The 24,609-nt window shown below is 46.4% G+C and overlaps 2 protein-coding genes across 8 annotated transcripts in view; one reads left to right on the forward strand and one right to left on the reverse strand.

Annotated features, from left to right (window-relative positions):
* The first annotated feature begins 23 nt into the window (after nt 1-23).
* Smcr8 (SMCR8-C9orf72 complex subunit) lies at nt 24-20,151 on the forward strand. Of its 4 annotated transcripts, none has more exons than XM_047546684.1 (3): nt 24-2,888; nt 4,996-5,287; nt 19,845-20,151. In XM_047546684.1, exons 1-3 carry the CDS (start codon nt 532-534, stop codon nt 19,863-19,865), a joined length of 2,670 nt encoding a protein of 889 aa, XP_047402640.1. In that variant the 5' UTR covers nt 24-531; the 3' UTR covers nt 19,866-20,151. The 4 variants fall into 4 exon arrangements, with proteins under 4 accessions (XP_047402640.1, XP_047402639.1, XP_047402641.1 ...); XM_047546683.1 differs by lacking the exon at nt 19,845-20,151 and adding an exon at nt 12,086-12,238; XM_047546685.1 differs by lacking the exon at nt 19,845-20,151 and adding an exon at nt 6,083-9,857.
* Shmt1 (serine hydroxymethyltransferase 1) overlaps nt 9,669-24,609 on the reverse strand; it is a 26,230-nt gene continuing 11,289 nt past the window's right edge. For all 4 annotated transcript variants that reach the window (XM_047546687.1, XM_047546688.1, XM_047546686.1 and 1 more), the window contains 7 exons: nt 19,242-19,323; nt 18,541-18,753; nt 16,783-16,899; nt 15,064-15,186; nt 12,261-12,377; nt 11,156-11,266; nt 9,669-10,871 (listed from right to left, as the gene is read on the reverse strand). In XM_047546687.1, coding sequence (XP_047402643.1) covers nt 10,699-10,871; nt 11,156-11,266; nt 12,261-12,377; nt 15,064-15,186; nt 16,783-16,899; nt 18,541-18,753; nt 19,242-19,323 — 936 coding nt within the window. In that variant the 3' untranslated portion in view covers nt 9,669-10,698. The remainder of the gene's footprint in view (nt 10,872-11,155; nt 11,267-12,260; nt 12,378-15,063; nt 15,187-16,782; nt 16,900-18,540; nt 18,754-19,241; nt 19,324-24,609) is intronic.

The raw sequence follows: 24,609 nt of genomic DNA on the forward strand, positions 1-24,609 counted from the left end.
GGTCACGCGACACCGATGACCGAGAGTCATGTGATACCAAGATGGCGGCACCGCGGTAGCTGGCTCGAAGTTGTGGCGTCCAAGGAGCCGCGACGGTTTCTGCCCTCTGGCTGTGGGGGCGGCAACCCTTGGCTGACTCCTGCCGCCACTCGCAGCCTGCATTGGGCACCCGACCCAGGGCTGGGGCTGTTGCTGTTGCAGCGTGTTCGGGGGGAGTGCCGGTGACCTCGCTCGCTGCAGGTTCCTTGCGCTGGCCCTGCTTGCCGGAGAAAGAGGCGAGCAATCAATCTCTTTGATCACTTGGGCCTTTGATGTTCATGAGGCCTCCGAGGGCTCCAGAGGAGCTACATCTCTGAGGGGGCTGGGGGAGTTCCAGCCGAGGCGTGCCTGAGAAGCAGCCTAGGACCCCTGTAGGCCTGAAGAAGGCAGCCAGGACTTCCCTTCCTCCCTCCGAGGCCTCGTCTCGCCGCCTTGATTAACCCAGCGTTGCTGCTCACTTCCTCTCAATGTTCTCTCCATTTATCAGGAAATATGATCAGCGCCCCTGACGTGGTGGCCTTCACCAAAGAAGACGAATACGAGGAAGAGCCTTATAATGAGCCAGCCCTGCCGGAGGAGTATTCAGTGCCGCTTTTCCCCTTTGCCAGCCAGGGAGCCAACCCATGGTCAAAACTGTCTGGGGCCAAGTTCTCCAGGGATTTCATCCTTATTTCTGAGTTCTCTGAGCAGGTGGGACCCCAACCTTTGTTGACCATCCCTAATGACACCAAAGTTTTTGGTACCTTTGATCTCAATTACTTCTCTTTGCGGATCATGTCTGTGGATTACCAGGCTTCCTTTGTGGGCCATCCTCCGGGTTCTGCCTACCCCAAGCTGAACTTTGTGGAGGACTCCAAGGTGGTGCTGGGAGACTCCAAGGAAGGAGCCTTTGCATATGTGCACCACCTCACTCTGTATGACCTGGAGGCCCGTGGCTTTGTGAGGCCTTTTTGCATGGCTTATATCTCAGCAGACCAGCATAAAATCATGCAGCAATTCCAGGAGCTTTCAGCTGAATTTTCCAAAGCATCTGAATGCTTGAAGACAGGCAATAGGAAGGCATTTGCTGGAGAACTTGAAAAAAAACTGAAAGACTTGGATTACACTAGGACAGTGCTGCACACAGAAACAGAGATCCAGAAGAAAGCCAATGACAAAGGCTTTTATTCATCTCAGGCCATTGAGAAAGCCAATGAACTGGCCAGCGTGGAGAAGTCCATCATTGAACATCAAGACCTGCTGAAGCAGATCCGCTCATACCCTCATCGGAAGGTGAAGGGGTCTGACTTGTCTTCTGGTGAGATAGAGCACACCCAGGATCAGGCCAACCAGGCACCTGTAACCTCTAACCCTGATGAGACTGATGACACAGACCTTTACACCTGCCGACCAGCTTACATCCCAAAACTCATTAAAGCAAAGTCCACCAAGTGTTTTGACAAGAAGTTGAAGACCTTGGAGGAACTCTGTGACACTGAGTATTTCACCCAGACTTTGGCCCAGCTCAGCCACATCGAGCACATGTTCAGAGGAGACCTGTGCTACCTTTTGACCAGTCAGATTGATAGAGCACTTCTAAAACAACAGCACATAACAAACTTCCTCTTTGAAGACTTTGTAGAGGTTGATGACAAGATGGTGGAGAAACAAGAGTGTGTATCCTCTCAGCCCAGACAAGACAAGCTGCTTTCCAGACCTCTGGAAGAATGCCCAATTCCTAAAGTGTTAATTAGTGTTGGCTCTTACAAGTCCAGTGTGGAGTCTGTGTTGATCAAGATGGAGCAGGAACTTGGAGATGAGGAATACAAGGAAGTAGAGGTGACAGAGTCAAGCAGTTTTGACCCCCAGGAAAACCTAGACTACCTGGATATGGATATGAAAGGGAGTATCAGCAGTGGTGAAAGCATTGAGGTTCTGGGCACGGAGAAGTCCACCTCTGTGCTGTCTAAGTCTGACAGCCAGGGCAGCCTCACAGTACCATTGAGCCCCCTGGTGGTCCGAAGCAAAGCAGTTAGCCACAGGACCATCAGTGAGGACAGTATTGAAGTACTGAGCACCTGTCCTTCTGAAGCCCTCATCCCTGATGACTTTAAGGCCAGCTACCCAAGTGCCATTAATGAAGAAGAATCCTATGCAGATAATGAGGGGGCCATCCATTTCCAGGCAAGCATCAGTCCACCAGAGTTGGGTGAGGCTGGAGAGGGCAACTTGGAAAATACCCCACCCCAAATAGACTCCTCTTGCTGTATTGGGAAAGAGAGTGATGGTAAGCTGGTGCCATTCCCCACTCCGGCCCACACTCTCTCTGATGAGGATGGTGTGGTGAGTATCCCCCCACAGCGCTATAGGCAAAAGGATGAAGGGTTCCATGTGGACTTTGCAGTGGAAAACACCAACCCTTCTTCTCAAGACAACTGCGAAGCATTCCCAGCTTATGAGCTGGACCCAAGCTATCTGCTGGCTAGCCGGGATGTCAGTAAGACCAGCTTGGACAACTATTCGGATACCACCAGCTATGTAAGCAGTGTGGCCTCTACCAGCTCTGACAGGACTCCCTCCTCTGCTCATCCTGTTGGCCCATCTTCTGAGAGGCATAAAAAGCGGGCTGGCCAGAACGCCTTAAAATTCATCCGCCAGTACCCCTTTGCCCACCCAGCTATCTACTCCCTACTCAGTGGGAGGACGCTAGTGGTCCTGGGGGAAGACGAGACTATAGTCAGGAAGCTTGTGACGGCACTGTCTATCTTTGTTCCCAACTATGGCCGCTATGCCAAACCTGTCAAGCACTGGGTCTCCTCCCCTTTGCACATTATGGATTTTCAGAAGTGGAAGCTTATTGGCCTGCAGAGGTAACTGGCTCCAGGTGGTGGGGAAAGGCCCTGGTTAGTTTGAGATGAGGCAGATTTGTGTCATGGACAGGATCAGGAAACCTGGTTTCTAAACAGGGCCCAACACCAACTCATAGTGTTGCTTTTGGCAAGTCATTATCTCTGACTTCCGTTTCCTTTACTGTCTGGGTGGGGAGGGGGCATAGTTCCTAAGTGGTTGCCAACCCCAGTCTGTCCTGCTGTGTCAGAATTATTTGGGAGGATTTTAAAAATCATAGATTCCTGGCTTTCACCCTGAAGATTCTTATTTATTTGGTCTGGCATAAGAATGTGGACTTTCAATGGGTCCCCAATACCAATAAGGCCACCATCTTGAGTCCCCTATTTATTTGCCCTGGAGTGGAAGTTTTAGACCTCACTTCGACCCTTGTTGCATTAGACTTTTGGGGTGGTGGGTGGTGTTGCAGCAAGTGCCATTTCTTGACTTGAATCTCTTTTGGAGAATCCACTCCAGGCTGTGCCAGCAGGTTCTGGGGACAAGCTGGAGGTACCTGAGCAAGACCTCTGCTCTGGAAGAGTTCATATTCAGGAGAGGAGACAGGTTACCAGAGCATTGGCATTCAGGGAGATAAGTGGGGATGCTTTCTGTGTTCTGAGAAGATGAAAGAAGCAACTTAGTGACACACAGGAAGTGAGGGGATGGTGCCTGGAGAATGATCTGGGTCTTTGGCTTGCATGAACAGGAGGGTGGGTTGGCTAGTCACTGGGTCAGGAAGACCAAGGGGCCAGGCATGGCTGAGTACCTGGTAGGCCTCTGGATGAGCCATTCTAGGGCCTCCCAGGAAACCATCCAGTCCTTGCTACTGGGTCTGCCTGAAAGGAAAGGCTTTCCTGGATTGCTTTTGGCTGCTGTTACTTGTGGAATGATGGGTCAGTATCCCTCACACACACCTCCCTCTGTTCTCCAATTTATTCCTCTCCTCCCAACTTTTAATTTGTCAGAGGTAGAGACTCTAAAAGACACAAGTAGGGGCAGCTCATCAATCTGTCAACACATGATGGCTTATCTGGGACCAGGGTGACTCAGAATGACGAATGGCTCGGGTAGTTTCCTGGAGTGCCTTGTAGAGGGGTTCCGAGAGCCAAGTTGGCTGAATTTAAAAGGTTGGCAATGATCCATGAATGATGAGGTGAGGGTGCCAGGCAAGGCTGCTGGTCTGTGAGCCCTGTCTTTGCCCCCTGGAGGAGAAGGGGTTCTCAGATCTGAATTCTGGGACCACCCTACCCTGGCCCGTTTCTGGGCGGGTCACTACGCCATTCTAAGAAAAATGGTCATTTGCCAAATATTTATGAGGACAGCTAAGTACCAGGCACTGCCTAGTGCCAAAATTACAAGGTAAGCCACCCCTTCCCTCCTGGAATACACACTGCTTTCCTGCAGTGTGAGGGATGAGACCAAATCAGTGCTAGTCTTGGAATTTCTAGGATGGTGATGCTCCTTGTGAAGTGGGGAGATGAGTAAACAGCAGTCACCACGATCAGGGCTGAGTTTAAAGTTGTAAATATGATGGTAAGCAGCACTGACTACGGGCCAGTCACAATACTAAGGTGGCTCATTTTATCATTGCAGTGACCCAGTGAAGAGTATAACAGCAGGAACTGTTATCTCTATCATAGAGAAGTGCTTGGGGTAAGGCGCTTGACCAGGGTCACAGAAGCAGAGGAACACAGCAGCTCAGGGAGGGATGAACATGATTTAAATAGGCATGAGTCAAGCCCAAGAGGCATGAGTCAAGCTCAGAGGGCACTGTAGGCAGAGCAAATAGGAAGGGGATTTTGAGGCCCCACAAATGCTTGGCCTGCTCTAGGGAAAGTCTCTTCAAGTAAGTACTAGATGAGGATTCAGACTTAACAGGGCCTTATGAGCAAGCCAAGGTGTTTGAACTTGGTCATGAGGGTAGTGAGGAGACCTTTGAAGAGCCTAATGATCAGATTTTTCTTACAGGAGCCAGTGCGTGCTGGCTGGGTGGGAATTACCCTAGAGACAGCAAGCCTCATGATCATAGTGTCTGCCCCTCCATCTTCCTGATCCCTGCCCTTCCTCCTTACCTTGACTTGTTTGTTTCAGAGTGGCCTCCCCTGGCAGTGCGGGTACCCTCCATGCCCTGAGCCGCTATAGCCGCTACACGAGCATCCTGGACCTGGACAACAAAACCCTGCGCTGCCCCCTGTACAGGGGCACTCTGGTGCCCCGCTTGGCAGATCATCGCACTCAGATCAAGCGGGGCAGCACCTACTACCTGCATGTCCAGAGCATGCTCACCCAGCTGTGCTCCAAGGCCTTTCTCTACACCTTCTGCCACCATTTGCACCTGCCTGCCCATGACAAGGAGACGGAGGAGCTGGTTGCCAGCCGCCAGGTGAGCTTCCTGAGGCTGAACCTGGGCCTGGTAAATGAAGATGTCAGGGTGGTTCAGTACCTGGCTGAGCTGCTAAAGCTACACTACATGCAGGAGTCTCCTGGGTCCAGCCACCCTATGCTCAGGTTTGACTATGTCCCCAGCTTTTTGTATAAAATCTGAAGTTGGTCCCAGCTGCTGTGACCAAGACCTATGACTTAGGGTATGGGAAGGGAAGGGGTTGGCATGACCAGATGGTTGCTTGAGCTGGACTGTTGAGCCCTCTGGTGGTGTCGGTGAAGGAAAACAGTGGTGGCAGCTGTAGTTCCCATGTGGCTCTGGGCAGCCTGCTAGGTGAACTGGGTAGAGGTGGGAGCCTGGCTCTGAAGGCACTTGGAATATCAGTAACAGGTTTCCATAGCTCCCTGGTGCAGTGGTGCCCAAACAGGGGGTGTCCTTAGCTTACAGAGGGGGCTGGTGGCCTGGATGGGGAGAGAAGGCCCTAGTCCTTGGTGGGAAGAGGTTTAAACACTGGCCATTCAACATCGCTGGACTCTCAAGATGGCAAAATTGGCTAAAGAAGCAGCCTGCTAACTGGTGATTTGGTGGAAAACTGAATGAGAGAACATCCATTGCCTCATTGAGACCTTTGCTGTGGCCCTCTATTTGGCCTTCTGGAGCCCATCATCCCAGGGAAGACCCATGAATGAAGGAAATTGGAGGGAGAGAGCTCTGGCCAGCTGGGGATTGGAAATGCTTACTTTTGGGGCCCCAAAGGTCATGAGCAGCCTCTTCTTCTGCCCTCACCTCCACCAGGGAAGAAAATGCCTGTGAATGGCCCCTAGAGATCACTCTTCATGGTCATCACTAGGCCCAGATGTGAAGCAGGTGCAGAAGACCACAGCCAGCATGACGACTGCTCTGGGAGCTGCAGATGGAGCAGGCCATGGGGCCATGAAGCCATCACACTGTGCAAGAGATGAGTTGCCAGCAGCTTTCCTGGGGCCACCCACTGGCTCTTCCCAGCCCAAGTGCAGGAATACTGACTCCCTTAGGAAGCTCTACAGACAGGCTGGGACTTGGTAGAGGTATACTCCAGTAGCCACCCATGGCAAACCTTTGCAACCACTTCACTACCTCTCATGGGATCTCCTGGACTGGGTGGGGCACAGTAGGGTTCTGTTCAGCTGGCTGGTGTGGGTGTCATCCTGGCCAGCAAGAACTGAAATGGCAGGTCTTCCTGGACCAACTCCCATACAGCTCTCCCTTTGAGGACCTACCTTTTGGAAGGCTGTGCTCACCTGTCTCCACAGTTCATGATCATCCCCATGTGAGTCCCCCTTCAAGGAAGGCATTTGAGACTGGGAAGGAGACACCCTGTGGTCCCTGTCCCCTCAGCTGTCCCACTGATGGCAGCCAGCATGGCCTCCCTAGGGCTCCTTCCACTGTTGCCACTGGTGTGCAGATGGGGGGGGGGGGTCTCACAGCCTTGAAAATATATCTTTTTTTTTAAGCATTCTTTTCCCCTTAGTGGAGAAAACTCTGGGTATTACTACTTTTAAATTTTTTTCCATGAAAACTGCAGTAAACTGGACCTGAGTCAGCTTTGTGTGTACATCTGCTGAGCCCTGGTTGCTCTGTCATGCTATGCCACCATCATGGTCTCTGATGGAGGGCGACAGGTCTACTTCTCACTGAGGGGCAGAGACTGCTGGTGGAAGCTGAGTGACCAAAGTTTGTGTCACATCACTCATATTGACCGTCACTTTTCTTATCTAAGTCATTGACATAAACATGTGGCCTGTTGACTGTGGCCATTGGCTTCCAGTCTAGGTCTGCATTTCTGTGACAGTGTGTATGATTTTGCTTCTGAGGCTATGACTGAAAACCTTTTGTGGCAGATGGCACTGCCTGTATACTGTCAGTTTTCTTTGTCCTTGTGCTCAGTACACATGTTCACAGGTCACTAGGCAACTTCTGACTGGAACATCTGTTGACTATCTTCTCATGTGATCCCTCAACCTGTTTGTTTCCTCCTATCATATTCCAGATGCTACCTTGCTTTCTGACTGAGTGGCTAAGTGCTATCTTCTCATGCCTCCAAGGACATAACTTTGTGATATTTTATCTTGAAGGGAGAGAAGGTCTATGGAGTCCAAATGACTGGCTGGGAAACTGTCACTGGCACCTTTGCAGTTGTGTTCCTATGTGTCACACCAGCACAGAAATTCGTGGCTAACACTGTGCTCACTAGGAGAACTGATAAAGGTGGAAGATGAGCTTTCAGATGAATAGTCACATTTGGCTTTCTGGAAGCTAAAGCCATGCACTGAGAGGTCATATGTGGAAGTCCCTTTGTGGGTACTTGCTTGGCACTCAGCCTCAAGGGCAGCTCAGAGATTAAAAGGCAAGAGACTTGGGGGGCCATAAATAGAATAGGTGGCCCATGGGGCAGCCACAGTCACAGAAATGGCAAAAGGAACACTTCTTCAGAGTGGTTCTTCATTATGCAGAGATGGTTTCACTGACTAGTGGTTGAACTCCCAATTTATATTTTGGTTAAAAATTAACCTTTTCCACATAGTGGTTTCAAAGGCTTATTTGATACAAAGTGTGCTTCCTTTTAAAGGATCTTGAAAGTGGTGCTGACACTGAGTCATAGCTTGGGCAGAGGCAATTAATTAATACCAATGCTCTGCCACTCCCTAGCCCCTCCACTTTGGAGGGATCAACCTTCCAGAAGTTTCCCATCTATGCACCATGAGGGTATGGAGACCTTTGTAATGGGATGTCTTCAAGAGTTTTTATCTGAAGTATTCATACGACATTTAAAAACAATACTTCCCAAAAAAGGAGGTAACATTAGTGCCCCTTACTACTTAATCCTAACTATTGCTTTGAGGGTCCTGGTACTAAAACTAGTTGTCTGAGGTTTGTTTCAACTGGACCTCCAACCCATTATTTCCCTCCCCCACAATTTTTAAAGCAGTCCACAGGTTAAGAACCACCGGATCAGGCTGCCAGTTAATATACTAGTAACTTTCAGAAGTTCCATTTTAGAGATGAGCTCACAACCTTCTAGCAGGTGGGGCAGGAGAGGCACATTGGCCTGAGCTGCTGTCTCCCGCCTCACACTTTCCCTAGGAATCTTGCTACTTTAATGGAATGGGTGACTCTTCCATAATTTACAATGGCTGAAGTTACATTGCTCCCAAATTTGGAAATGGACTGTGATTCCCCATCTAACTTTTTAACTTATTTCAGATCAGGTGCTGGAGCAAAACTATAGATTGCAACCCCACACAGTAAGCCCCATTTCAAAATCCTAGGAAAGCCAGTAGATTCCACCCTAGTTCCCAGGGCTGTTGCAGTTGAGCCATGTGGTGTGGAGGCAGAGAGCAGTCCTCCACTCCCTGGACATCTTGCTTGCATACTGACTGCTCATCTGCCACTGCTGAACGCATGCATGTCTTACACCACAACCTGAACTATGCATGTGAGCCAGTGTCTTGTGCTGTCATGTTGAACCTTCCCTGCACAGCAGGTAGTGCCAGGTCAGCCAGGACCATGACTGGAAGTGACAATTGGAATCTTTAGGTTTACTATTAACAGACTGCAAAAAATTAAAAAGGTTCAAATTTCTACTTCTGGTTGGAAAAGTGAAGTCAAACTCAGCTGATAAGGCAGGGCACGATAAGTACTGACTCCCTCCCTTGACCTCTGAGCCTTTTAAGGTTTGGATAAAGCTTCAGAAGGAGGTTGCAAGAGTGGATAGGGATGTTGGGATGGGAAAAGAGCACTCAGCAGCTTGTTAACCTGCTGGGATGGGCTTAGCTTCCAGGAGGGACTTCTCAGCTCCAAAAAGGAGGCTTCACACAGGGTCTTGGGGTTGTCCAGCTATCTTCAGCTGAGAAAGAGTTAAGCCCTTGAATTTAAAACTACCTAGGTAGTACAAGAGCTCCTAAATCAGAGGCAGAGGGATGGGGACTGGCGTGTCACCCATAACCATGAAGAACACTGCAGCTGTCCCTACACACGGTGGAAGAAACACCAACAGACTATATGCTAGGTCACAAGGAGCATCACCTGCAAGACAGGACCCCAGGGAGCCATATCCAGGCTGGCAAACACTGGATAGCTGGAGTTGCATGTTGAATGGAGAGAAATGCCGTTTTTAAGGTTGCAGCTAGAACCACAATCTGTGATGAACTCTTGTTTGTTATTTTCTAAAAAGCTATTTTACTACTGCATGTTCCTGTGGTGTCTGTGAATGTGCATCCCAACCCCACAAGCTGCAATTGTCACAGTGGCTGGAACAGGAGTAGGACTGATACATTGACAGCATCTCACAGGTGTTTTACTGCACAAGAGTTTAACCAGAGTAAATGCCAAACAAACAGTATAAGGAGTAGACTTTTTAAGAAATTAATTTATTTGAGTTCAGATTATTTTTGAAATATAAAAATTGGTTGTATTTTTTAAAGCTATAATTCTTGTAGACATTCTGTGGTTAAAATTTTGATTGTGCTTAATGGTCACTATGGTTTGCACTTCAGCTATGTGAAAAATAAAAGATTGTTTGGGAAGGTGACATTGGGTTCCTGATTATAGGAGGGAGTTGGTTATCTTGGGGTGGAGCAGGAAAGCCTCTTTCCCCTGGCTGATTCTCAAACCAAGAAGGGATTGGGTCCTTCACTGGGTAGAAGGTGGAAGAGACCATTTGTACATACTTATTTTTGATCCTGGGGATCAAACATGAGGTTTTGTGCATGCTAACAAGTGAGATATATTCTCCCAGCCCTTTTATGACACACTTTGAGGTGCTGACAGCATATGCTCCCACTGTACTGGGTACCCCTTGTATATACTTGTCTAACATAATTTAAAGCACAGAAGTTTCAGAATTACCCTCTCTAGTTGTAATGGACACAGTTCAGTGTTCCTTTGGCATCTATACCATTGGGCAACAAAACAGAAGAGTGGGCAGCATTTATAAGCTATGAATTGGGGCATTTCTTACCTGTCACAGCAAGTCAGGGGAAAGCCCAGCAACTCAGAGAATGCAGAGGAAAATATTGCAATCTTTCTAATAGCTTTGTCCTGTACAGATGTCTAAATGATTAACCCTAAAGGGCTATACAGTATTTTCTTTTTCTAGAATTATATTCAACTGTTGAGGAAGGTTCAAATTTAAATTCCTTAATAACCTGTCCCAGATTACTAACAATCAGATTTAAATAAATTTCAATTTGTGAAAATGAGAAGTCTAAAAGAAATAACCTCAAAAGGGCAGAGAGGCACTTAGTAGGTCCCTTGTGAGGCAAGCTCTGTCATCTTTCCTCAAGCAGGCGACTCCCTGGGCAGTGCCCCTGACTGCCCTTCCAGTGTGCAATGGTGGCACCAAGGCAAGTACAGGAAGTAGGATGACAGCTTCAAAAGTCAGGTAGGCCAGGCAGAGGGAAGAGTGAAGCAAAGCTCTCCACTTCCTCCCGGAGAGCCTGCACAGCCTTCTGGTGCTTCTCATCCCCTACCAGTTTCTCCTTGAACTCCTTCAGTGTGGCCTTCGAGCCCACGTCGCTCTGAATTTGCAGAGTCAGCTCTATCCCTGTGCCATAAGACATAGTCACTCACCAGTGGGCCCACCCCACGCTTGCCACCCCAAAGGGGAGGACAGTTGAAAGCCAAAGCACAACTGCCACGATGTCCCCAGCTGGGAGGGACAAACTTCATATCTCTCACATAAGATTTAGTAGGGTGATTTTGTGTCCCTTGTTTCCATCACTTAGCCTTTACATAGATATCATTAGGGGCAGGGTCTCAGGTATTCAGGCACAGTTAGAAACTTCATATACAGTAGAATGTGGCAGACATGCCAAATCTTGATCTTACCTCTGTGGATAAAGAGGGCTACTTTTTGAAAGTCTTTTTCTAAGAGTCCTCGGGATGTCAGTGCTGGGGTTCCCAAGCGCAGACCACTGGGCCGCAGTGCACTTCTGTCACCTTCAAGACAGATAGGGTTCTGTCCCTAAGCTGAACTCAGAGCTCTTGGGCATTTATTCATTTTTTGCAGTGCTGTGGACTGACCCAGAGTCTCATGTGTTAGGCAAGTTCTCTGCCACTGTGGGGCTACATTCCCAGACCTTTTAAAAATTTTAGGTCTTGCTGAGTTGCCAAGGTTAGTTCTGAACTTGTAAGCCTCCTGCTTCAGCCTCCTGGGTAGCTGGGATTAAAGGTGTACACTACTGCACCTGACTTACATTTAAAAAGGACACTTGGGCAAAAAGAATTGGCCTGAGGATCCTGGCTTGATCTAGCAAGAATAACAAGAGTTGTGAAGAATATAGCTGATTTTAAAAGTAGCAGAAGCTGGGTGTGGTGGCATACAACTGTAATCCCAGCAACTTTGGAGGCTCAGGCAGGAGGACCACAATTTTGAGGACAGACTCAGCAACTGAGGGAGACCCTGTCTCAAAATGAAAATGGGTTGGTGGGATAGTTCAGTGGTAGAGTGTCCTGGGTTCAATCCCCAGTCTTAAAACATCAACAATAACAAACCAATAAAATAAATAAAAAACTAGCGGTAACAGGCACAAAGAGGCAGGATCATGTTTTGGCTATTCTGTTTTAACAGTATGCAAAATAGTCTCCTGTGTTGTATCCCGTCCTCCTAAAAAGGTCAACATCTGCCTAGGATTGAAATATGTTACCATTTTATTATACATTGAGAAATGCTGCCTGTTTCCAAGAGACCTTGCCTCTCAACAAAGCCTGTACCACACAGGGTTCCATTATCAGCCTTTTCCTTTCTGCTCACTACAGGGTAAGAACCAAATCCAAAGGAATGGATGGGGAGAATGCCCAGGGTTAACTGCCCCCTAGCATGGTGTATTTGTCTCCCAATGATCTGAGGTCTGAAATACTTTCATCAGATAAAATTTGACTGGAAGAAATGCAGACGGTGTGTGTGGAAAAGAAGACCAAAGAGGAGTCTCACCTGGGCAGGTATTCTTGTTGCAGGCAATGGAACAGGCTTCTAGCACCTTCTCAGCCCTTCCACCATCTGTACCCTTAGAACGGAGATCCACGAGGATCAAATGGTTGTCAGAACCACCTGGAAACAGAGTTGGACATGATGGAATACAAGAGGCTCATTGTGAACCAAGTGAAGGAAACTGGGCAGCTGGTGGAGGAGGCAAAGGCTAAGGAGGTGGGAGAGTAAGCACCTATCATGTGGCCTTGAATATCACTTACCCACAAGAAAAGATGCCCTGCGGGGCTGGGGATAATGGCTGCCAGGTAAAACATCTAGTGGCTTTTGTGGCTCAGACTACTGCCACCCATGACATGACATAACACAGCAGGGTTAGAGTTCCTCTGGGTCCATGTGTTTGCAGCTTCTGGTTTCTGACAAATAACTTGTAAATTTCCTAAGTGGCACTGATTTTTTATGCCATGCTGGGGATGGAACCCAAGGCCCTGATCATACTTGGCAGGGACTCTTATCACTGAGCCACACCAGAGCCTCTCTGACACCAATCTTAAAGGCTCCTCTAAGAAAACACTAGAGTGTTGGGTAGGAGATTCAACTTACTACCAGGAGGGGAAACCACCATACTCACTGAGTACACATTTGGTGTTAGACACTACTAGCTAGACTTTTGTTCATTTTATTCCAAACCCTGTGGTGTTGATAGTTGAGAATGCGTGAGGTTTCAGATTTGGAGTTTTTCACATTCAGACGATTTGGTAGACTTTCCTGTTTGAGTATCCCTAAACCCACAAACTCAAAATCTAAAATATTTTAGGTACTACATTATGATCAGAAAATTTGATTTTGGATTAGGAATACTCAGCCTCTATTATCAAAGTAGTACAGATGTTATGGTTTGGATCTTAAGTGCCCCACAAAAGTTCATGTGTTACAGGCTTAGTCTGCAATGTGATGTTTTTGGGAGATGGTAGAACCTTTAAGAGGTGGGGTCTAGTGGAGGTCTTCGGTCATTGAGGATGTGACCTGGAAGGGAACAGTGGAACCCAGCTCCTTCCTCTTCTCTATTTTGACACTTGGTCATGAAGTGAGGATATACTTTACCACACCAGTCCTGCCATGGTGTGCTACCTTACCACAGACCCAAAAGCAATAGGACTGTAGGTGAGAAACCTCCAGTACTGTGAGCCAAAAGACATGTTTTCTCTTTACAGGCTGATCATCTGAGGTATCTGCTATAGTGGTGGAAAACTGACTAACATAGGAGGATAGCAATGCCAACAGAGCTGTCTGAACCTGTCCAAAGGTCCTGAAACTCCTCAGAGCCCCTGGGTCTTTCCACTTTTAACTTTCATTAAGCCAGGGGAAACTAAGTTGACAGCTTAGCTTTGGAGCGCCATGGCTGAGTCCACTGACTGGCAATGTGGATTCTGTCAGACAGTTCAACATTTTGGAACCTTAGATGCCCATTTGTATAAAAAGACCAATAATTCAAAAAGCTGTCACAAGATTTAAACATGATACTGTACACAGTGCTTGACATGGTGCCAGGCACAAAGTAGACATTCACAGCTATTATCTGCTTCGATGTCTGTACCACATCTCAAACAGCAGTGAGAAAAGATGTCACCAGGGACAGGGCAGACCTGGGATGTAGAAAGGTGGAAGACACTGCTGATACCAGGGCTTTGAACAGGACCTAACTCCTTGCAACTCCAAGGGCAGTTCCCAGACCAGTGCTACTAGGGAGCTGGTTACAAATGCAGCCCTCATCCCAGACCTGCTGTGTCAGAAGTTGTGTTTTACTAGGATTCCTAGGGGATTCACTTGCACAACAGGCTTGAGAAATGGATCTAAGGGGTGTGGAAGGCCACAGTCCACATTGGGATTTCTATTCCCATTGGGTATTGGATTTTCAACATCTTGAAGACACGAAGTAGAACATGCTGGATGGGTGTTGCCCCGGGCCACTAAAGTGGAGTTTGCCCAGCCCCTGCCACCTCTGCCACTAATGGATGCAATTTGGTAGGAGTCCCACTCCTTAAACAGTGGGTTCTGGAATATCTGTAGATAGTGAAGGACAGGGTAGAGGGAGAAAGCCCCTAAGTCTACAGATGCCACGACCCACCTTTCTGGACCACCATGGCTACAAACAGGACAGCCTTGTGAGCATAATAAAGCCACCATTCCTCATGGCAACTGACATTTGAGGAAAACGCCGTCTTCCTTGGAAGAACCTGCAGTGTCTGTGACATGGGTAGCAACGCCAGAGTGGGGTCCTCACCTGGAAGTCCACCTCATTCATGGTCAATTAGATCCAGAGGGTTTGTATTAAAGTAAACAAGTCTCTGGCAAGCCAACTCTCGAGGAAAATACAGCCAAACAGGGTCTCCCTCCTAGCAGGGAAAGCCTGCCATGACCTGACTTCAGAGTGAGACAGTATAGAGAAGGGTATTGGGTCCCCCCAATTTCAAGTGCTGGCTCTGACACCTACAGGAGTGTGCTGGCTGCAGCCCAACCTCTTAGGTGAACTTCAGGTACTCCCCTATAAAGCTGTTCTGAGGATATCTAGTCCTCATGCTGGTAACGAATAGCAGCTACTATTATCATGTGTGGCCCATCCAACAGTTGAAAAGGCATAAGGAACAGGGAGGCCACAAAGGAGGCCCTCCACCTGAGGGCCTAACAGCTTCCTCCCAAGGAGGTGAGAGTTGTTACAGTGGCAGTGCCCAGAGCCGACACTCTATAGGTCACATTCTGATCACCCATGAAGAAAGCAGGCCTACCCAACATCATGTGGCGTTTGTACCTGTGACTATGTTGTAGCCCAGTTCCATGAGGGCCTCAGCCAGAGCCCTGCAATTGGCCACCACCTGGAGCTGATAGATCTTGAATTCTGTAGTCATGGCTTGCTTCAGGGCCACCGCAACCCCTGAATAGGGAGACGATGGGTCAGGAAGGCAGGAAAGAATTGAAAGATGATGAATCAAAAGCAGCCCTCATTTTCCCTGATGCTTCCTTGCTTTGCAATGTCATCTAAGGGTGTGAGGATTACAATTTACTCCAAAATAATGTATTTCTTCTTTTTCTGATACTGGGGATTGAATCCAGGGTTGCTCTATCATTGAGCTTTCTTATTTTTTTGTTTTGAGATAGGATCTTGCTAAGTTGCTGAATTTGGTCTCAAACTTGCAATCCTGCTACCTCAGTCTCCCAAATAGCTGAGATTACAGGCATGCACCACAGTGACCAGTAATATATTTCTTTTCTGTGGTGCTGGGCATCAAACCCAAGGCCTTGCAAATGCTAGGTAAGTGCTCTACCACTTAGCTACACTCCCAGCTCCATTTCTTTAACCCTATGATTACTGTAGACTTTACTAAGGAAACATTTCTCTGAACAACTGCTTTCGAGGTAAGCTTTCTCTAGGAATGGAAACTCAATGCTAATGAGATTACTGTGTGATAGCTTTTTTAAGTAAGATGGATTTCATAGTCCTTTATAAGCTTAATGTGTGAAAATCAACATTCAGCTGCCCCAAAAGTTGGTACGTAGATGTCAAGTTAGGCTGATCGCTCAGGTCTGTGCCTGGATGGAAGGGACAGCCCTGTCCTGCACCATCCAGACTCATCTGGCACCTGTGTTTAGTGCTGAGGGCTCCTTTACTAGATGGACACATACAAAAAATGGAGGATCATGCAAAATCGATGCACCTGAGTCCTATCATTGAGCCTCCACTCAGGCTTTGTGAGAACAGTGGCTGGGCACTGGATGACCCCAGCATTCCAGAGTAGAAGGAACTGTGGATACTGAGTGTGCAGGTGCAAACAGAGAACCTGAAAACTGACCTTAGGCTCCCAATGCCTCCCATATGCTTATGTCTACAATTCCACCACTGACTGCTTTCTCAGATCACCTCCTTCTTTACCAAGAAGCCACATCTCATCCTGAGCTCCTCAGTCCAAGTTTCACTAATCACCTTGTTAGAACAGTGGGATGACTCAGACCATCACAGATGTCTTAGGTCACTTGTCCAAACAGAAAAAATATATCAATGAGAGCCTGCTGGGTAGTCACAGAATCAACCCAGGAGTTATCAATCTGGCCCTGGGGTATGAGGGTCAGACACAGGGGCCTTCACCTCCACAGGCAGGATCCGTCAGTGAAAGGCAACTTGTCTGGCAGGGTTTGGATCTTATCTTCCTCAACCTTTGCTGTGCCCTCTTCTGATTTCTTCCTTGTTATTTCTCAAAGAGGGCTCTGGCCTGACCCACAGTTTCACTTGAGGATGGCCATGAGCGGAGCAGACACTACTTCCCTCCTATCCTCATCTTGTACCAATCCCAAGAGTAAACCTTTTCTTTTGTGTTAGCATCTCCTGGACAGTGATGATCCCCCAAGTTCCCTCCCCAGTGTAGACGTCTTGGCACACACTTTTGGAGGACAGGTTGGAAATAAGGAACCATGGGAGGCCACCATGACTGATGATACACCCAAGGGCTCTGGGGTACATTTGGTGATGCTTTACCAGCAATGGCATGATTGTGGGGACCTCCCTGCAGGCCTGGGAACACAGCGGAATTGATGAGCGACTCCAGGTTGTACTGAATCTCTTTGCCGGTCTTGGGATCCACACTGCGCACTCCTGGGTAAAGAATACCATCAAAATGCAGTCCTATAAGCTGACCCTCTGTCTTCTCCCTATCTGGACTCAAATCTACACTGTCCATGGGATAGTAAGCACCAGTATGGCCTTAACTTCTGGCAGTGAGGACAGCTGGTTTGTAAGGCTGTGGAGCAGAGTGGGCCCTTGCTGTTGCTGCTTTTTTTTTTTTTTGTACTAGGGATTGAGTCCAGGGGTGCTTTACCACTAAGCTACATCCTCAGCACCTTTTATTTTGAGAAAAGCCTCACTAAGTTGCTGAGGCTGGTTTCACACTTGAGATCCTCCCACCTCAGCCTCCTGAATTGCTGGGATTCTTTGTAAATAGGACGTGGTGGATAGATGACTGACTGGAACACTAGCTTCAGCACCTGCTGCCTATGATGGCATCTATTTCTCCATAAAGCTATAATGAAGCTTTAAAGCTGAAAAGACAGAAATTTCTCTCCACGAGACTATAACAAAGCACATGCCTTTGGCATTTTTTAAAGATGTACAAGATGATGACCTAATCAAGATAATGCTCAGATGGCTACTCATAGGGAAGGTTTCTTTCTGAGAAAATATTTAGTCAGTAATAACTTAATCTCTATGGAGTTGTTGCTTTTTCTTTTCTTTTCTTTTCTTTTTTTTTTTGGGCACTGATGGGGAACCCAGGATCTTATGCATGCCAGGCAAGCACTCTACCACTAAGCCACATCCACAACCCAAATGGAGTGTCTTGGGAGCCAAGAATTGCTTTAAGCACTTTGTGTAAATTCATTTCATCTCCCAAATGGCATTCCATAGAGACAGGTGCTGTTACTACAGTCCCACTATAGAGGTGAAGAAATGAAGCACTGAGAAGCTGCACAGGCAGCCTGGGACCACATAGTGTGTGGTAGAGCCAGGATTTGCTTTGGTCCACTGGCTCCAGTCAGTCAGCAGTGGGTCTAATGAATCACATTAACACATAATGGCAGAAATGAAATGTCTCCTAGGCAGGTGGGAAAGGTTACCTGACTCAGAAACATCAACCCCACTGAAGAAGGTTCTCAGTGGAGCACAGGGGCAAGAGGGCTCAGGGATACTGAGTGGGCACCTAGTTGGGTCAAGTCCTGGCTGGCGCAGGGCAAGGAGACCCTGCATGGGAGGAAAGAGTAATGCAGCTATCAGAGGGCTGGCTTCTCTGCTGATGTGAGGCTGGGGCACAGGCTGACTAACTAATGACCTGACCATTCAAGTGGTTTTCCCAGGCATAGGAATCCAAAAATAAGGAGCACAAATGCTTACAGACAGGCTATAAAGTACTGGAAATTCCCCACTAAAATGATTGAATTTGTATTAAGGTTCATGCACCAGTGTCTGTGTCATTCCAACACACAGTGGTTATTGATTTCCTTTCTGTTTTCCTAGCACCTGGATACACAGGAATGAGGCCAAATTCTTGCTCAGGACGTCTTTGTAGATTCTTTCTGTAAAGCCTGTCACTACTCCTTCCTAAGTAGCTTTTTAAGGGACTGCATCCTATTATTTTCAAGAATTTCCAGGTCAGAGTTTTTTTCAGCTTCCTCAACCAAACCTGAACTCCCACAGGAAACATGTCAGTCCCAATACCCATCTACCCAACACTCAAAAGCTCACCTTTCCTGTAAAAGATCATGCCGGCACGGCAGCCTCTCAGGGTCTTGTGGGTGGTGGTGGTCACCACGTGGCAGTGTTCAAAAGGGGAGGGCACCACACCAGCTGCCACCAGCCCACTGATGTGTGCCATGTCTGCCATGAGATATGCCCCACTCTCATCTGCAATCTTACGCAAACGTTCATAGTCCAGGTTTCGAGAATAGCAGCTAGTTCCTGAGACGAGAATGACAGTAGAGTTAAAGATGCCTGAGGGCAGCCAAGTTAGCTTCAGTGCAAATCTACAAAATGGCCTCTGGCTGTGAAGATAAGAAAGTCTGAAGATTTCTGCTCTAAACTCTGTAAGACAGAAATGGAGAATGCCCTCAAAAAACATCTTCATGCTGAAGGTAACCACTGTGACCTGCCTCTTCAAGGTCATGGTGGTCGAGATGGCCTGTAAAAGTCAACCCCAGTGAGTCAGAAGGGATTAACATTTCTAAATATTTCTCTCAGAACAGCCTCAGATCTTATTCCACCAAGCACTAATGGTGGCAAATACAAATATGTCCTTGAAGAAAAAAATGTACTTGGAGCCAAGAAGCTTAGCTATCCAAGGCAGAAACCAGCAGTGAACTCGGGCATGATGGAACTGTTGTTCATATCCTCTGTAATAGGCATGTGCACTGCCTATGAATAAGACCACTGTTCACCCCACTCCTCACCTGCAATGATCAGCTTTGGATGGAAGAGGCGGGCATTTTCCTCCAACTGGTCGTAGTTGATGTAGCCAGTGTCTGGGTACACCTGTGGGGGTGTCAGGGAGACACAGGCTTACCTGCTTCCTCTGGTCAACCAATAATGCCTCCTGCCTTTCCAACCACCATGACAACAGAAACCACGTACCAAAGTAGGACTTGAAGGTGGGGAAGGGCACAGGTATATTCAGCCTGCACAAGGAGTTTAGACAACCAAGTATGGCTCACATAACCAGGATGCCCTGAGGGGCCTCAGGAAGCCAAGAGAGTCCTGGCCTTGGGGTGCTACGCCTTGAGGAGGAACCCAAAGCCCCAGTAGAAGGAAAAAGATGCAACAAATAGGCTTCACACATAATACACAGTCTGAAACACTATGACCTTCAGAAATGAGACAAAACAAAGCAAAATAAAACAAAAACCCTGCCAGCTAATACCACTTCTACTCTAGTACCTTTCATGTAATAGGGGTCCAGTTTTTATTTTTGACATAAACCTTGCTGCTTGACCACCAGTGGCTTATTTTAAAACTGACATGTTTCTCTTTTCTCCTTTTCCTCTTCTCTTCCCTAGATGCTGGGGAAGCAACATTAACATTCTTCCTGTCCTAGCCTGTGTTTATTGTGTCCTTCAAGTCACTGACCACAGGAATAAAAAAATCCAGACTTAGGAGTTTGGTAACAGCAGGTCTAAGAAATGGCTCTCAAGGCTACCATCTAGATATGAATTATGTTTTCTGATAGGCATACCTGAAGCCTAGCCCTTGTATGCCCCTTTTATGAAGCCCTGTTTCCCCTGGCAGTTAGAATTGCAGTTTCCCTGAAATATGAGTTCGTTGCCTTTCTCATTTGCTAGCAAATCAATAAAACTTCTCTTTCCTTTTTCTCAAAACCTTGCCTCATTATTGGATCAGCACCAGGGACAAGGACCAAGTTTTCAGTATCACCATGAGATAAGAAAACAAAATAAAAGCCATGAATATTAGGAAATAAGAAATAAAAAAACTGGGGCTGGGGTTGTAGCTCAGTGGTAGAGTGCCTGCCTATCATGTGTGAGGCACTGGGTTCAATTCTCAGCATCGCATATAAATAAATAAAATAAAGGTCCATTGACAACTTTAAAAAAAAGTGTATTACTTAAAAAAAAAAAAAAAAAAGAAAAACTGATATTTTTCACATATAGCATGACTGGGCACCTAAAAAATCCAGAAAAGTCTAGAGGTAAACTATTAGAATGAACAAATTAACTTAGCGAAGTTACTGAATATAGCATCAAAAAGCAAAAATTGGGCTGAGTACAGCTCAGTAGTAGAGCTCATGCTTAGCATGCACAAAGGACTTTGTGTATTCCCAGTACCAACACCACCAACCAAAATCAAAACTCAATTATATATGTACATAAAATCAATAAAAATGAAATTTAATAATGCTATTATGTCTCAAAAACCATAAAACATATAACATGAGGTATCTGAGATGGTGGCAGAACAATTTCAAGACTATTTCCATCTTCCCTTCGGAAGATGTATTTCTTGAATTTATTTCCTCTACCTACCCTCCAGGAGGCTGATGTTCCCTCTGATGTGATAAGGCAGCAACAAAGACTGAGACTGAGGCAGAGGATGGATTTCCTACCTTTTGTCCCATTTTATCCCATTTTGTTCATTTCTCTATGAAATTAAAGATATGAATCTGAATTGTTTTTGATTCAGAAGGAAGGGTTTCCCTCTGCTCTCCCTCCCCCATGAGGGAGGGTGGATTGAGACTGTGACAAACTTCTGATGAGCAGTCTAGCTAAATCTACACGTACATATTTTCTGCCTTTGGTCCCACTGTGCTCTCTCTTATAAAAGTTTTCTGTTTTCCTGGAGTCCTGGAAGATGAAGCTTTGAGAAAGAAAAAAGTCCCATCTATTGTCCATAAAGCCAGCTTTGAATGACAGCTGTTTTCCTTCACAAACCTGTCTCCTGCATTGTAGTAGAATGAGATGAATGGTCAAGTCTTTCCTACCTAGTTTCACCCTCTTTTCCTTCTCAAAAAAGCTGTTTGTGTGACAGGTATATTGGCTATTCTTATAATTCCAACAATTCAGGAAGCCACCTCAGGAGGATTCCAAGTTCAAGGCCCGTCTAGGCAACTTAAATAGAACCTGTCTCAAAATTAAAAATAAGGGCCAGGGATGTAGCTCAGTGATAGAAAGCCATTGGGCTCAATACCCAGTATCACAAGAAAACAAGAAGACTGGATGGGAGGCTAGGGCAGGAGGACTAAAAGTTAAAGGCAAGTTTGGGCAACTTAGTAAGACCCCGTCTTAAAATAAAAAGGGCTGGGCTTGTAACTTGGGAATAGAGTGTCCCTGGGTTCGATCCCCATTACTGCCAACCCTCCCCTAAAAAACAAAACCAAAAATAAACAACAATAAACTGTTCATGCCCCTGAGCCGCAGAAGATGAAGATTTTAGAAAAATGTTTTTGTCTTCCTCAGGGATGGTTTTGAATAAACCTGTTTTCCTTCATCAACCTGTGTTCCTAACATGAGAGGAACGGTGGAAGTTTCATAATAAGACCTTTATACAGAACATTACTGAAAGCAATTTTAAAATACAAGTCACTGAGGCAATATTTATGGAATGGCAGACAATCTGACTGATGGAACAAAGAGAGCCCCCAAACAGAACCCCACGTGATATAAGTTACCTGGTCAATGTTAGGAGTGACAGTACCGTGCAGTGGAGAAAGAATTGCTTTTTCAGTAAATGGCTCTAGATCAACTGGGTATCCACATGGAAAAAAAGGTTACCTGGCTGGTGCCTCATACTACACACAGAAATCAATTTCAGATCTAGCAATCCTACTTCTGTGTAGACATCCTAAGAACTTGGAAATCAGTTTGATGAAGGTACTTCCATTTTCACCACAACACTATGCACAATAGCCAAGATGTGGAAGCAAGCCAACCACCCACCAACAGATGAATGGGTAAAGAAAATGTGGAGTAGACACATAGTGGAAGTCTGTTCACCTTAAAAAAGAAGGAAATTCTACCATTTGTGATACCATGGATGAACCTATAGGACATCAAGCTAGGCAAAATAAGCCAGGTACAGAAAGACAAAACCTGCATGATCTCACTTATATGTGGAATCTAAGACAATGGATGTCACAGAAGAGAGAGAATGGTGGCTTCCAAAAGTTGTGGGGAGGGAGGAATGGGGAGATGTTGGTCAAAGAGAACAAAGTTGAGCGAGGAATAAATGCAAAGTACTTAAGGAAATGGATTTGTTAATTGTAGAACTAAATGTGAAATACAAAATAATCTTTTTTGTGTTGAGGATTGAATTCAGGGCCTCATGCAAGCTGGGTAAGTGCTCTACCACTGAGCTATATTTTTTAAAACATGTTTCTTAGTTCAGTTTATTAGAGTTATATTAAAACATATGGGTAAAGGGGAGATAAACACACTGGAAGGGGATTACTGGAAGGGGATTACACCCTGAGACTCTTTCCCCTCATCTACTCGCCTTACTAAAACTACCGGCACACTTGGAGTGAAAGGTTCCAGGTTTGCTAGTCATCCCCAAACAAAGCACTTACAATCTAGCACAATTACAGAGGCTTACATGCAAGGTTCTAGTCACTGAGACATAATCTAAGAGTCAGGTTGAAAGACCATTCTGGTTTTAAGCATGTAGTTTTTCTGAACTGGACAAATGAAACTTATCCTAGCTGATCCCCAGTAAGAAAGTGGACACAGCCAGTGTGGTGGTACACACCTTTAGTCCCAGTTACTCAGGATGCTGAGACAAAAGGACCACTTGAGCCCAGGCTGGGAACATAATGCAGTCTCATCTCAACAATTTAAAAAGTTTTAAAAATTTTTTTCTTCAGTGGATTGAATCCAGGGTCTCATGCGTGGTAAGAAAGTGCCCTGCCTCTGAGATACACACCCAGTCCCTGCAATTTTTTTAAAGCCATAATTAAAAAAAAAAAAAAAAAAAAAAAAAAAAAAACTGTTGCTGGTCTATCCCTCCATGTTTTTCTTTAAACTTTGGAGGTTTTAAAAGATTTTACTAATTTTTTTTTTTTTTTTTTTTGGTGCTGGGGATCGAACCCAGGGCCTTGTGCTTACAAGGCAAGCACTCTACCGACTGAGCTATATCCCCAGCCCTAATTTTTTTGACTCTTACTGTCTCTTTCAAATGCTCCTAGAACATTCCTAAGCACTTATAACAACCTGCAGTGGGGCAAGGGCAGTGCAGAGGCTGGTGGCTAGGAAGAGAGACCCCACCTCAGTCCCACAGGACCCGGGAATGGGAGGGATTCTTCAGTCATAGAGGAAGACAGGAGCAGACCATGCAAGGGTGGGTTAGAACCCAGATAATAGAAGCTCAGTGTTGCTGCTGTTGTTCCATAGGGAAATGAATGCCTGGCCCTGCATTAGGCAATTGCAGAGTCCCACGGAACAGGGTAAGGGTTGAAGGCAGAGGCAGGTGGTCTGGGGAAAGGCTGGGTAGGAAAGCCACTCCACAACACCTCCTGTCCCCCAAATGGTTAGAAAAGAGGCAGGGCATCTGTGGCTGCTGGTGGAGGCCAATCAGGCCCGTCTTCTCCCTGTTCACTGAGAATTTGAGGGTGGCACTCACAGCACCCTGCAGATAGGCTGTGCCTCCAATGGCCCTCATCAGTCAGGGTCCTGGGCCCTGCTTTTCTATACTCCTGCAGGCCTGCCACAGATAGGTCCCTCATTAGGCCCAGGGAGCTGCAGCCTGCAGAGAGCATATCAAGTTGGGGATGGCTGGAGGAAACTGGAGCGTAGGGCTTTGCTTCCTAATGCCCAGAATAAATTCTTCAGAAATAGAGAAAAGCAAGAAGTTGCCCAAGGCCTCAAGGTCTCGTGATGGAAGGCTCCAGAAAATAAGTCAATAATTACTCTCTGCCATAAATTTTTCTTTTCTTTCTCTCTCTCTCTCTCTCTTTTTTTTTTTTTTTTTTTTTTTTTTTTTAGATGGGGTCTTACAATTTTGAGCAGGCTAGACTGAAACTTCTGGGTTCAATTGATCCTCTTGCCTCAGTCTCCCATGTGGCTAGGACTATGGGTAAGTGCCACTATCCTGGAGTTTCTGCCACACTTCTTTCGACAGTTAATGAAACAGTAGAAACTGGCTTTTATGTTCTAAATCCAAACACAAAGTATTTTTTTACTATTGTCATGTTTAAAAATCTAGCCTTAAGGCTGGCCTCGGCCACTGAGAAGATCTGTGACTGGAAACATCTAGGCTTTCCATAAAACAAACAGTTACTTGCACACACACACAAAACAATCGATGTGTCACTATCAG

Source organism: Sciurus carolinensis, chromosome 3, assembly GCF_902686445.1.
Source record: "Sciurus carolinensis chromosome 3, mSciCar1.2, whole genome shotgun sequence".
Lineage (NCBI taxonomy): Eukaryota > Metazoa > Chordata > Mammalia > Rodentia > Sciuridae > Sciurus > Sciurus carolinensis.

Excerpts from the sequence above, each read along its gene's own strand:
- Smcr8 (XM_047546682.1), top strand. The coding sequence starts at position 532 with ATGATCAGCGCCCCTGACGTGGTGGCCTTCACCAAAGAAGACGAATAC. Across the intron at positions 2,889-4,995 it reads AAGCTTATTGGCCTGCAGAG|AGTGGCCTCCCCTGGCAGTG; the intron begins GTAACTGGCTCC and ends TGTTTGTTTCAG.